Source organism: Centropristis striata, chromosome 16 (assembly GCF_030273125.1).
Source record: "Centropristis striata isolate RG_2023a ecotype Rhode Island chromosome 16, C.striata_1.0, whole genome shotgun sequence".
NCBI classification, from domain to species: domain Eukaryota; kingdom Metazoa; phylum Chordata; class Actinopteri; order Perciformes; family Serranidae; genus Centropristis; species Centropristis striata.
In genome coordinates, this window is record NC_081532.1 from 35,235,145 (window position 1) to 35,247,764 (window position 12,620).

The 12,620-nt window shown below is 39.0% G+C and overlaps 1 protein-coding gene across 1 annotated transcript; it reads left to right on the forward strand.

Annotated features, from left to right (window-relative positions):
- Window positions 1-3,465: 3,465 nt before the first annotated feature.
- LOC131988791 (scavenger receptor cysteine-rich type 1 protein M130-like) lies at window positions 3,466-9,599 on the forward strand. Its single transcript, XM_059354047.1, has 9 exons — window positions 3,466-3,529; window positions 3,982-4,014; window positions 5,340-5,654; window positions 5,748-6,032; window positions 6,905-7,219; window positions 7,312-7,605; window positions 7,892-8,221; window positions 8,659-8,759; window positions 9,046-9,599. Exons 1-9 carry the CDS (start codon window positions 3,469-3,471, stop codon window positions 9,109-9,111), a joined length of 1,800 nt encoding a protein of 599 aa, XP_059210030.1. The 5' UTR covers window positions 3,466-3,468; the 3' UTR covers window positions 9,112-9,599.
- Window positions 9,600-12,620: the final 3,021 nt, after the last annotated feature.

The following is a 12,620-nucleotide window of genomic DNA, read 5'->3' on the forward strand; positions in this document are numbered from 1 at the left end:
TTTTAATGAAGTATTATTTGGCTGCAGACTCAGTGGGAGAGCAGCTGAACAGGCATACACACAGCAGGTGGCCCAAACACACACACACACACACACACACACACACACACGTCATACAAGCAGAGCAGTGCAGACACGATGACACATCAATGCAGAAAAAAGCATCGAGGCAATATCCATACATATCTCATTTTCACAGATATGCACACAGACAAACTATTTTGCAACAAAAACCTGATTTTAAATGTCGTGCTTCCCCATTATTTGTTGCCCAAGTGAATAATATATATATATATATATATATATATATATATGTTTTAAGTCTCATTAGATAGATAGATAGATAGATAGATAGATAGATAGATAGATAGATAGATAGATAGATAGATAGATAGATAGATAGATTACTTTATTCATCTCCGAAGGGAAATTCGGTTGTCACAGCAGTCCGGTATTCAAGTATAATAAAATACAATAGAATAAGATACTGAGGTAGCATAAATAAAAACAACAATAGAAAAAAAAAACACAGAATAGAACAAGAACACTTAAGAAGTTAAGAAAAGAAGATCAGTTGGTAGGATGGCTGGCAAGATGATGGTAATTATACTGATGATGTGATGGCAACAATGCTACAGTAATAATAATAATAATAGTACAGTATATAGTATAATATGTAATAATAGAATTCATTAATTTCCTTAAACAGCTCAGTTTTTTTCATTGTGACATGCAATACTGAAAACACTACAACACAAACGTGAGAGATAACTTCCAAGAGCAGGACACAAAACCAGAACCAAGGACGGTCGGTTCAACTTCTCCTCGCTCCCAACTGTCACAAGTACAGACAGTGTTGGATGTTGATTCATTAAAAATGAACAAACTGCAGCCAGTTTATCAGCCAGGGCCAGACGGACTGGAGAGCAGAGAATGATGATGCAGCAGTGGTGCTATACGCTGCTGTGAAACTTTCAGCATTAATAGTCTAGACGGAATTGTCCAAAAAGTGAAAGTGAGGAGCATTTATGGGTACAAGTCAGGAACCGGCCTACTTTACTTATTCCAAGGGTGCTGAATCCAAAAAAAATGGTTCCCAAGCAAAATTTTGAGTTTTTGACCTTCTCATTTGCATATCAAAATGGCGGCCGTTGGTCGTTGGACCATTTCCCCTTAGTTTTTTTGTAAGTAGGCAATCAAAGATGAGGAAATTAAGTTTCTGGATCTATAGTCTAGGGTCAGAGCAAGGATATAGTGGAGGCTCAGTGTCTTTTTTATGTATATATATATGCAAAATACCAACTTTTAAGGTTAAATTATTATTTGTGTCATTTTTTTAAGGCCAACATAAATATTCAATCAATATCACTTTTAAATGTTCCAGTTGGTATTTTGCATATATATATATATATATATATATATATATATAAAAGACACTGAGCCTCCACTATATCCTTGCTCTGACCCTAGACTATAGATCCAGAAACTTAATTTCCTCATCTTGATTGTCTACTTACAATAAAACTAAGGGGAAATGGTCCAACAACTGAGCAAGATGGGCATTTGGTGGCAATTTTATACAAATTAGAAGGTCAAAAAGTCAAAATTTCGCTTGGGAACCATTTTTTTGGACTCAGCACCCTTGAGATATGTAAGGTAGGCCGGTTCCTGACTTGTACCCATAAATGCTCCTCACTTCTTATAGGAGGCCTTTATTCTGAAATCCGTCTAGACTATAAGGTGAAACTCTGCATTACAAATCACTCCAGCAGGACCAGCAGCCTGTTGTGGGGAAAACTCTTCCCATTCTTCAATTCCCAGGAATTGAACCCTCAACCCTGTCAGTGTTGGTGCCTGGCTCTGATGGTGCAGAGGCAGTGAGCAGATGCTGTGTGACAGTCTGAGAGGAAACACGCCTGCAGCAGCAGCAGCAGTGACAGCGACTTGTGATTTAAAGCGGCATGTTTAGTTTCAACACGCTAAGCGTCGCTCCGGGCTGACAAGGAGAGGAACTGAACTGAATCTGGTTAAAATATTATCAGACTGTAGACTGTCTGCATGGCTGCACAGTGAACACACTCCCTATTAGATCAGTTACAGTTAGGGAACACACACACACACACACACACACACACACACACACACCACTCTGTTTTCATGTCAGCCTGCACTGTTATTTCTCAATAACAACAGTTTATTAAATAATAAAATAGACAATAAATCAACAAATTTAATGCTTTTTAGACAAGAAATTGTGCAATCAATGTGCAATTAACCCTTTGATGCACAACATGGGTCTAAAGTGACCCGACTGAGGTTTTAATTTTCTATATTTTTGCAATAAATTAATTATTTTGCAATAAATTAATTCTTCCTAATAAATTTTTCCTAAATCAACTTGTTTTTGATCATCATACATCCTAATTTTTAGTTTTTCATTTCTTACTTTTTGAATAAAACCCCTTTTTTTATCACTACGCTTCTAATGCACAACATGGGTCAGAAATGTCATTATGGGGGTATTGTGTGTATAATTTTAGGGAAAAATGAATTTAATCAATTTTGGAATCAGGCTGTGACACAATGAAATGTGTAAAAAGTGAAGCGCTGCGAATACCTTCCGGATACACTGTATGTGTGACAAAATGATACATAAACATGTTAAATATATTAAATATATGAGTGTGGAAAGTAACTATTTGAAGCAAATTACTATTATTATTATAGTATTAGGTCATTTCGTTTTAAATCAAATCTGGATGAATGAGTCATTTTTGACCCATGTTGTGCATTAGAAGAGTTGTCCATATGTTGTGCATCAAAGGGTTAAACTACTAAATTCAATAGTTATTTCTATTAACTGGTTCATCAACATCATACTCAGAAAAGATTGGGTTTTTTTTTTAGATGTGGTCAGCAACACTTTACTCATGCAAAATTGACTGCAGGTCCACATTTGTGTTTATTCGTGTGAATCTCAGCAGACATGCTGACAAAACCAAACAGCGTCAGGATTAATAATCTCATCCGGAGGTGCACGCAGCTCAGTGATTTTTGTCACCTTTGTTACACAGATTTGGTGTAAAAGTTTTTCTTATGCTAGAATTGATTTAAAAAAAAAGTGAAAAATCCCTCCAGAATCCGACATTAAGATAATTTTATTGCAATTAAATCATCACTAAATTTGCTGTAATTCAGTCTCCTCTGACTGACTCTCTGCTGATGCAGGAAATAACAAGAAGACTCAAGAATGACTGCATTAAGAGGATAGGGATATCTCAGCCTGCCCTGGTTATTTGGCCACGCCCAACACAGCCCTACTATCTGTAAACTGTCAACAAGTTTTGACTCCATCAGGTTACAGTTGATAAGTGTCACAGTATTGCATTTCTGAGAAGTGTTTATATCAAATATAAAGCTCCTCCTCTTCCAGGACAGCACATGTGCTGATCAGAGCAGAGAGCAGACATGAAGACAGACCTGTACCTGGACATGGATCACCTGTTGCTGCTGTTGCTGCTGAGCTCAGGTAGGACACTGATTTAAACACCGTGTTCATTATGTAATTATATTTCTATTGAACCTTTAATACAGAGAACAGACTACTTATATGGAGGACACACGCTGCCAAAACAAAAAAAAATGACTTACTTTTCATTATGTGTCATACCACTTTTTCTATACTGTGTATATCTCTGCATAAACTAAAATATAATTTTCATTGATGTTCATACCATTACATGCAACAACCTATTTTAACCTATTTAACATGCTAAAATATTATAATATATATATATTAATAATATTTTATCTCCAATGTGCAATATCTGTAAAATGCAAAGTACTTTCAGGAAACAAACAGAATATATATATATATATATATATATATATATATGGTGCAACAATGACAACACACTGTGCGCTGCAAATACTTTGAAGAAACATATTTCTGTATTCTATTAAATATTTGTGTATTTTCAGGACTCCAGGCTGAAGGAAGTCTCAACCAAACAGGTAATGAGAGAAAGAAAAGAGAAAGAAAAGTCAGAGAATCAGCAGTCAAGTTTAAGTTTGAGCTTGGCTTTAATACATTTTTTTCTTTTACTGATGACTCTCTTGTTTCTGTTCAGAGCCGGTCAGGTTGGTGGGAGGAGACAGTCGCTGTACAGGAACATTGGAGCTGAAACATGCTCGTATAGTGTCAGTTTTGTGATGAGCAGCTGCAGAAAATCAGATGCTGAATACACCAAGATAAATGTACATATGAAACATCCATGTCTTGGCTTCAGGGGTTCCCTGGGACAAACACCATCCAGCCTGAAAGGACTTCTTCAGCCTGACAGCTTTCTCAGCCACTGGTTTCCACTAGAAGGTTCTTTGGTTGCCACTATAACAAGCACCACTGACTATGTTTACATGACACAATAATCTGATAGCTGGGAATCAGGTAATGGAAATTATCTGATTTCACTGTTTACATGCACTTTAGTAATGAGATAACTGAAAAACCTGGGTTTCCAAATTCAGTCAAATTAGTTGGATTTCTTTCTAAAACATGATGTAAAACATGTTTTTTCCAAACTTGCTGTCAGCAGCATCAGGGCGTCTCCTCCAGTCAGGGCTGTTCTTATGTGGGAGTTGTCAGTTCAACATGCAGAATGAATGAGAAGCATTTTTACAGAAGCGACTGCCACTGGCCTTGGCAGATTCGCTCTTCCTCCTCACCGACCTCAAACTGGAGCTTGCTGGATGCGTGTTAAGAGCAGGGACTGCTGGGAGAGAGTGCTGCTCAAGGAATTCTCACATCACGAATGGAGGGAGAATTTCAGAATGTCAGCGCGTCCTGTAAATGACCTTTAGCACGGTCCAGAGTCTATCTGGATCATAGAGTTTATTTTTCATGTTTCATCATTCTCTGGGTCTTTCCTGATGTTGTCTTGCTTTTATACTGTGGTGACGAGTGCTTTTGTTCTGAAACGGTGTTTCCAGTGTACATTATGAGACGGGTGCTTTTATTTTGAAAGGATGGTGCTGGTAAATAAAGACGGAGGGTAAATAATAATAAGTGCCTCTAACACTGTAAAAAGGTGTCTAGTACCTGGCTGATAGGGGCACAAGGTTACAAGATTATTGAATATAATATTGAAATATATAAGACACGTTTTTAACATTTTATGTTTGGTACATTTGTTGAAATAATCAATAAAAAAATAATCATTAGGTGCAGCCCAAATAAACTTATGTTAGAATTCTTGTTGAATTGTTGTTTGATGACATCTTTTTATTCTGTGTCTGGTGTCTCTTATCTCTCTCTGTTTTTTCTTCTCTCATCTCTCCAGATTTTGTCCGGCTGGTGGATGGGAACAGTCTGTGCTCAGGCAGACTAGAGGTGAAGTCTGACCAGTCTAACCAGAGCTGGTCCTCAGTGTGTGAAGATGACTTCGACCAGCAGGATGCAGAGGTGGTGTGCAGGGAGCTTGGCTGTGGGGCTCCTTCAGTCCTCCAGGGGGCGCTCTATGGAGAAGGGGAGGCTCCAATGTGGACTAAAGAGTTCCAGTGTGGAGGAAATGAGTCTGCTCTCCTGGACTGTAGAAGCTCAGGCTCAGATAGAAACACCTGCTCACCTGGCAGAGCTGTTGGACTCACCTGCTCAGGTAGAAGAGGAGCTGCAGCTTTGATTTGGTTCATTTCTGTTCTGATCAAACTCACTTTATTCTTTTACTGATGACTCTCTTGTTTCTGTTCAGAGCCTGTCAGGTTGGTGGGAGGAGACAGTCGCTGTGCAGGAACACTGGAGCTGAAACATGAAGGAGAATGGAGACCAGTGGGTGAATCTGTTGATGAATGGACCCTGGAGGAAGCAGATTTTGCCTGCAGAGAGCTGGACTGTGGTTCTGCTGTTTCTGTAAGAAGACAGGAGTCCTCAGACAGATCTGTGTGGAGTATCAGCTATGACTGTGTTCAGTCTGGATCTCTGAGAGAGTGTGCAGCATCAGATAACTCTTCCCACTGGCTAAATCTCACCTGCTCAGGTAATCCCATCAGTATCACCATCTCTGACAGTAATGTTTCCAGTACGTTCCTTCCTCTGTCACAGATACAGTCAGTGGTTTCCATCGGACTAAACTGTAAAGTTATCTAGAACAATGACATCCTGATGTGTAGAAGGTGAACTCTGGATAATGGGGTTTGTTTTTCACATTTGTTCATTATCTAGTTGTTTCCTGATGTTGTCTTGCTTTTATCCTGTGGAGACGAGTGCTTTTTTTCTGAAACGGTGTTTCCAGTGTACGTTACGAGACGGGTGCTTTTATTTTGAAAAGATAGTGCCGGTAAATGAAGATGGAGGGTAAATAATAATGAGTGCTTCTAACATTGTAATAAGTTGTCTAGTACCTGGCTGATAGGGGCACAAGGTTTGTTAATGTTTCCATTTCTTCTGTGATGGATGAAAAGTTTATATTATATTATATATTTTTGTCGATTCATGTACCGTACGTCGATGCATCGCAAAGAAAGTACGAGGAAGTACAGAGAGAGGTCGATGGCTGAGGCGAGAAAACCTTGCAAAAAAGCATCCAAACTGTGGGAGTATTTTGTGCAGAGCCTGAAGAACATGGTGCTCTGCGCGCTCTGAACACTCTGGTTTTCATATTTGTCTGTTTTAAGACAAGATAATTGAAGATAATGTTTAAATATACATGACACATTTTTAACATTTTATCTTTGGTAAATTTGTTGAAATAATTGATAAATAAATAATAGTCAGGTGCAGCCCAAATAAACATATGTTTGAAATAAGCTGAGTCCAGTTTAAATCACTGAATTCTTGCTTGATGACATTTTTTCATTATGAGTCTGGTGTCTCTTATCTCTCTCTGTTTCTCTTCTCTCATCTCTCCAGACTTTGTCCGGCTGGTGGATGGGAACAGTCTGTGCTCAGGCAGACTGGAGGTGAAGTCTGACCAGTCTAACCAGCGCTGGTCCTCAGTGTGTGAAGATGACTTCGACCAGCAGGATGCAGAGGTGGTGTGCAGGGAGCTTGGCTGTGGGGCTCCTTCAGTCCTCCAGGGGGCGCTCTATGGAGAAGGGGAGGCTCCAATGTGGACCAAAGAGTTCCAGTGTGGAGGAGATGAGTCTGCTCTCCTTGACTGTAGAAGCTCAGGCTCAGATAGAAACACCTGCTCACCTGGCAGAGCTGTTGGACTCACCTGCTCAGGTAGAAGAGAAGCTGCAGCTTTGATTTGGTTCATTTCTGTTCTGATGAAGCTCACTTTATTCTTTACTGATGACTCTCTTGTTTCTGTTCAGAGCCTGAGAGTTTCAGGTTGATGGGAGGAGACAGTCGCTGTGCAGGAACACTGGAGCTGAAACATGAAGGAGAATGGAGACCAGTGTTTGATGATTACCCTTTCTGGATCCTGGAGGAAGCAGATATTGCCTGCAGAGAGCTGTACTGTGGTTCTGCAGTTTCTATGAGAAGAGAGGAGTCCTCACACAGATCTGTGTGGAGTATCAGCTATGACTGTGTTCAGTATGGATCTCTGAGAGGGTGTGCAGCATCATCATATTCCTCTACCATCTTGCTAAGTATCATCTGCTCAGGTAAGCCTATAAGTATCATCAGCTCTGACAGTAATGTTTCCAGTACGTTCCTTCCTCTGTCACAATGACAGTCAGTGGTTTCCATCAGACTGAACTATAAAGTTATCCAGAATAATGACATCCTGACGTGAAGATGGTGGACTTGTTTCTTTGAACTCTCCCTAGATTGCTGATCTTCACCTGACAGGACACACCTGGAGGAACCTGTCTGTCTGTCTGTCTGTCTGTCTGTCTGTGATAGAGCTGTGACATCACATCCTCTTTCATCACCTCTCTGTGTTTACAGGCCTGCTGCTTCAGCCCAAGATCTCTGCATCCTCCTCCATGGATGGGGTCTCCGAGGCCAAGCAGCAGGGGCTTCTTGTGTTCAGGGGCTCTGACTTCACAGTCAGCTGCTCGATCCAGCCACAGTACCCAGGAGGCTCCTTCGAGCTCCGCTTCACCTCCTCCACCTCAGCACACACCTACACCCAGCCAGCTGTCAATCACTCTGCCCACTTCCTGTTTCCTGCTGCAGAGCCCGCCCACCAAGGAAGCTACAGCTGTGTTTATCACGTCCATGTTTTCTCTCATGACTTCTCCTCTGAGAGCCGTCAGCTCTCTCTCATTGTTGTAGGTAAGCTGAACGTTTACATGCAGGTTTATTAAAGATGATTCATCAATCAGACTGAAAATGATCAGCTGCCAACAGAGTTCATGCATGTTGTTGTTTCTGCAGTGACACTGTGACTCCTGTCATTGTGTTACACAGCTCATATCGGAACCAAACTTTTACAAAACGTATAAATGACAACAGCAGAACTGTAGGACAGAGCATGATGGTTACCAGGATAACTCTGGTTCTCTGAGAACTGAGTGAGATCTGTCCCAGCAGCACTGATTACCTAACTAACCATTCACAAGAGTTGTTCCTCCAGAGTACAGAAGCGAGAAGATACGTCACTCAGAGCTCAGAGAACAAAAGTTATCCTTGTAACCAAATGGTTACCTCTCTTTCCAACATCACTCGCTGTCTCACTGTGTGATGTGACGATTGTCTGTGTGTTTGATCAGATCCAAGATCAGACCAGATTATCAACAATCCATCCAAGATTATCATCACTGTGGTCGTCCTGATCCTGTTGGTCAGCACTGCCTCTTACTTCTATTTTAAGGTACTGAATAATGCAGAATAATCTTCTAAATTCTGTATTGCAGTATTTGATGTGGCAACCATATTTGGAGACATGTGAACAGTTCTGAGCATGTATATAAATGTTCATGAGACTGTATATAAATGTTCATGAGACTGTATATAAATAATGGACGTAGTCACCATGACGTGACCCGTTGGTTTGTGGACCGATCGTTTAACGCATCTAGTTCGGCTGGGGAGGAGCTAAACTAAATGTTATTTTCCTGTTTCCTGTTTCCTGTTGCCACCTGGTGCTGAGATAACAGCAGAAAGATGTTACAGTGCCACCTACTGTTGGATCTGTAGATCTGCAGCACGTCCAGAGCTGGTGAAGCACATCTGGAGCCACGGCCACCGTCTGTTGGTGTTTGTCCTCAAAATAACTTGAACGACATCATGAAGCTAACAGACAAAGTGAAGCTTTAAACATCAAGGGCTGTTTTCACAGCAACTTCATCTCATCAGTGAGATATTAACATATTGATTTAACTTTATGTGTCATTTATTGTTGTGAGTAAGAGCTCGACAGCAGGAGTGCATTTAGCTCAAAAAGAACCATAATGATACAAAAAAAGGGCCAAAAACAACAGAGGTCATTTTATCTGAATTGCATTTAGGTTGTACTTATTTTCTTATCATAAAGGATTTGACTGATTTTATGAGTTGATGTTTTTGTACTATTAATAATTTTTGTAATTAAGGAATATAATAATTTGATACGAATTATATGTATTTCAGATTTTTTTATTTCAAAAGAATTTCACAAAATTTTGTACTTGATGGTTTTATAACAACAACAATAAAAACAATAAGGATTGTGCCTATTTTGTATTTTTGCTTTATAGCACAAAATATTTTGTTTATTTCATAAAAAATTTGAAATTAGAATTGACTTATTTTAAGGAAATTTAGTATTTCATAATAACTTTGACTATTTTCCACTTTAGGAATTGACTTATTTTATAATAAATACTTTTGTACTTTGGAGATTTACTAAACATCTTTATAATTATTTTTTTTTGCTAAGAATTTAAATTACTTTTGAACTAAGGGTTTCAGTAATTTTGAATATAAAGGTGTTGATTTTTTTTTATTAAGGATTTTACCTATTTCATTATAACTTTGCATATTTTTTTGTAGTTCAGGAATGTACTAACTTTTGTTAGTAAGGATTTGAGCATTGTATTATTTCATAATAGTTCCAGCTATTGTTGTATTTTAGGAATTTACTTCATTTTTGATGATTTTATAAGAATAAGAAATAAGAATTTTGACTGTTTTTTTTTATCACAAATGATAAAATATTATAAGAACCTTGCCTACTTTAAAAATGTAATTATTATGGTAATAGAGGCATTTTAGTATTTCATAAAAATTTGACCTATTTATTTTGTTGTTGAGGATTCACTAAAGAACCAGAACCAAACCTGAGCTTCATCAGAAGGAGAACTTTACAATCAACTGTGCAGATCTGAGGAAAAGTATGTGCCAAATCTTAAGTTTTCATGTCTCCATGGTTGCTGTTGCATCAGGACCATGAGTGATGAAATTATTTTTTTAATAAATGTATCACCAGCACCATCACTTTTATGTTCAAATAAAATGAATCCACCAAACTTTGAAACCGCGTTAATGACCTTAATCTGTGTGGTTCAGAAGATTTCTTTGGTATTTTTTTTTATGAGTTAGGAAAACGCTTTGTGGACATTAAAGCTTGAAGTAAACCTGAAACAGAGATCGTACTGAAGCTCTGGAGCTGCTTTCAACACTTTAAAATCACCATTTGAAAGTTTGGCAGCTTTAAAATCGGCACATTGGATAAGCTGGATAAGAAGAGAATTGTGCCAAAATGATAACTAATCATTTTAATTATGAGAACATTTCCACCTGGCACAGAGTAATAATGTCTGTTATCTTTATATACAGATTAACGACGAACAATAACATTATAGAAGAACATTATAGAAGAAAAAGGACTCAGCACCAACAACGATCAGAGACTTTAACCAGGTAGCGGTCATATCTTATAACAGCTCATCGCCCAACTAAAACAATACAGAGCACTTCAACACACATTACAGCTACATTAATGAGAGGAAACTACTCAGATGTGAAGTACTTTGTGACTTTTGTCACCTTACCTGAAACTCTGGATCTGAATCACCTTTATCCAGTGTTTACCTGCTTCATTCAGCTATTCTGCTGTCAGTTCACCACTCATTTCTGTGGTTGAGCTGGTGTTGGTGATGAATCTCCTCATCCAGGCTGTCACTCGAAGCACTGTTTCTAGTTTACTGTACTTCTCCAGACATAAAACAGCTCTTAAGAAGTCTGTGTTTGGATTAACAAACTGTACAGCAATCATGTGTTTGGATCTGAGTTCAGATGTTACCTCATCCTCCTCAACATCTTCCTGAGTCCTCTCCATCTGAGCAGGTGACATGTTAGTCAGAGCAGAGCTGAGAGGTGAGGCAGGTACAGGTGTAAAGATACTAATCAGACACTCAGACTCTTCACACTGAAGCTTTGTTTAGAACTCATGTTTCAGTCTGTCAGCAGGAGAAAACTACAGAAAACTACACGCTGATTCTCAGGAAACTTAGTGATAACTGTAGCATGGACCTGCTTACAGTGCTGGAAGAAGTATTCAGACACTGCAATATATAAATGAGGAGCAGAATTTAATGTTTTTAACAGGATCTGGTTAGTGCAAACACTTTATTTTAAATGACACATGTAGAATAAAGAGATTCTGACACAAATATCAACATTTAACTCAAGTTTTGGTCCGTCGGAGAGGTCAAATTTTGACGATAAAGCCTTTTTTATTTTTTCTACAGTTCCTTTTCAATGATAAACAATTCATTTTTGCTGATATTTTCTATTAAACTTCCTTTTGAATCCCTCCGATGTTCAGTGGGTTAATAAAAATGTAGTTCTATTTTTTTTTGTCAGAAATTCAGTTTTCTGATTGAAATAATAAATGCTCAGAAAATAATTTAACATGTCCAAGTGCCACCCAAAAACAGCTGATCATTTATTGTTTGTCAAATCTGCCATCCAAATGTGTTTACACACACACACACACACACACACACACACACAATGTGTTTGCATCACTTAAGAGGACATTAAACTGGACTACATTAACTTCCTGAAGACTTTCCCCACAACAAACCCTAATCATTACCCCACTAAACTACACTAAATTAACTCAGAGATTTATTGATTTCCCTTATGCAGACCTGTATGTTGTCCCCATAAGGAAGGTGAATCCCTGCAATGTGGTTGTGTAAACAGATATATGTCCCCACAGTGTCACTAAAACTGAGCACTGAGCAGCAGCCGTTGGGGGTTACAGGTTCAATTCTCCGGCAGAGCAAGAAACCAACCGTTATTCTTTCTGTCGACATGAGGTCAGAGGAGGCTTCTGGGTAGTGAGACGGGACCGAACACACTCACACACACACACACACACACACACACCACACACACACACACACACACACACAGGCTGAGAGCTGTGAGAACATTTTCTTGTGGCCTCGAGGTGTCAGGAGCACCCATCAAACCACCAACAACTAATTATTACCTTCCTTTCCTTTCTCACAGTGTGTGTGTGTGTGTGTGTGTGTGTGTGTGTGTGTGTGTGTGTGTGTGTGTGTGTGTGTGTACCGGCCCCCAGGGTCCGTTGGTGTACATAATGGCTTTTTGAAGAGATTGTCGGTTTGTAAAGACATTTGATTGACACCTCCTGATGCCTCAATCCAATTAGAGAGAGAGAGAGATCCTTTGTGTACACTAAGTGTGTGTGTGTGTGTGTGTGTGTGTGTGTGTGTGT

What these genes read in the sequence shown, in the direction of transcription:
- LOC131988791 (XM_059354047.1), top strand. Translation starts at nt 3,469, where the DNA reads ATGAAGACAGACCTGTACCTGGACATGGATCACCTGTTGCTGCTGTTG. An exon ending in GCTAAATCTCACCTGCTCAG is followed by an intron (nt 6,033 to 6,904) that starts GTAATCCCATCA and finishes TCATCTCTCCAG; the next exon opens with ACTTTGTCCGGCTGGTGGAT. An exon ending in TGTTGGACTCACCTGCTCAG is followed by an intron (nt 7,220 to 7,311) that starts GTAGAAGAGAAG and finishes GTTTCTGTTCAG; the next exon opens with AGCCTGAGAGTTTCAGGTTG.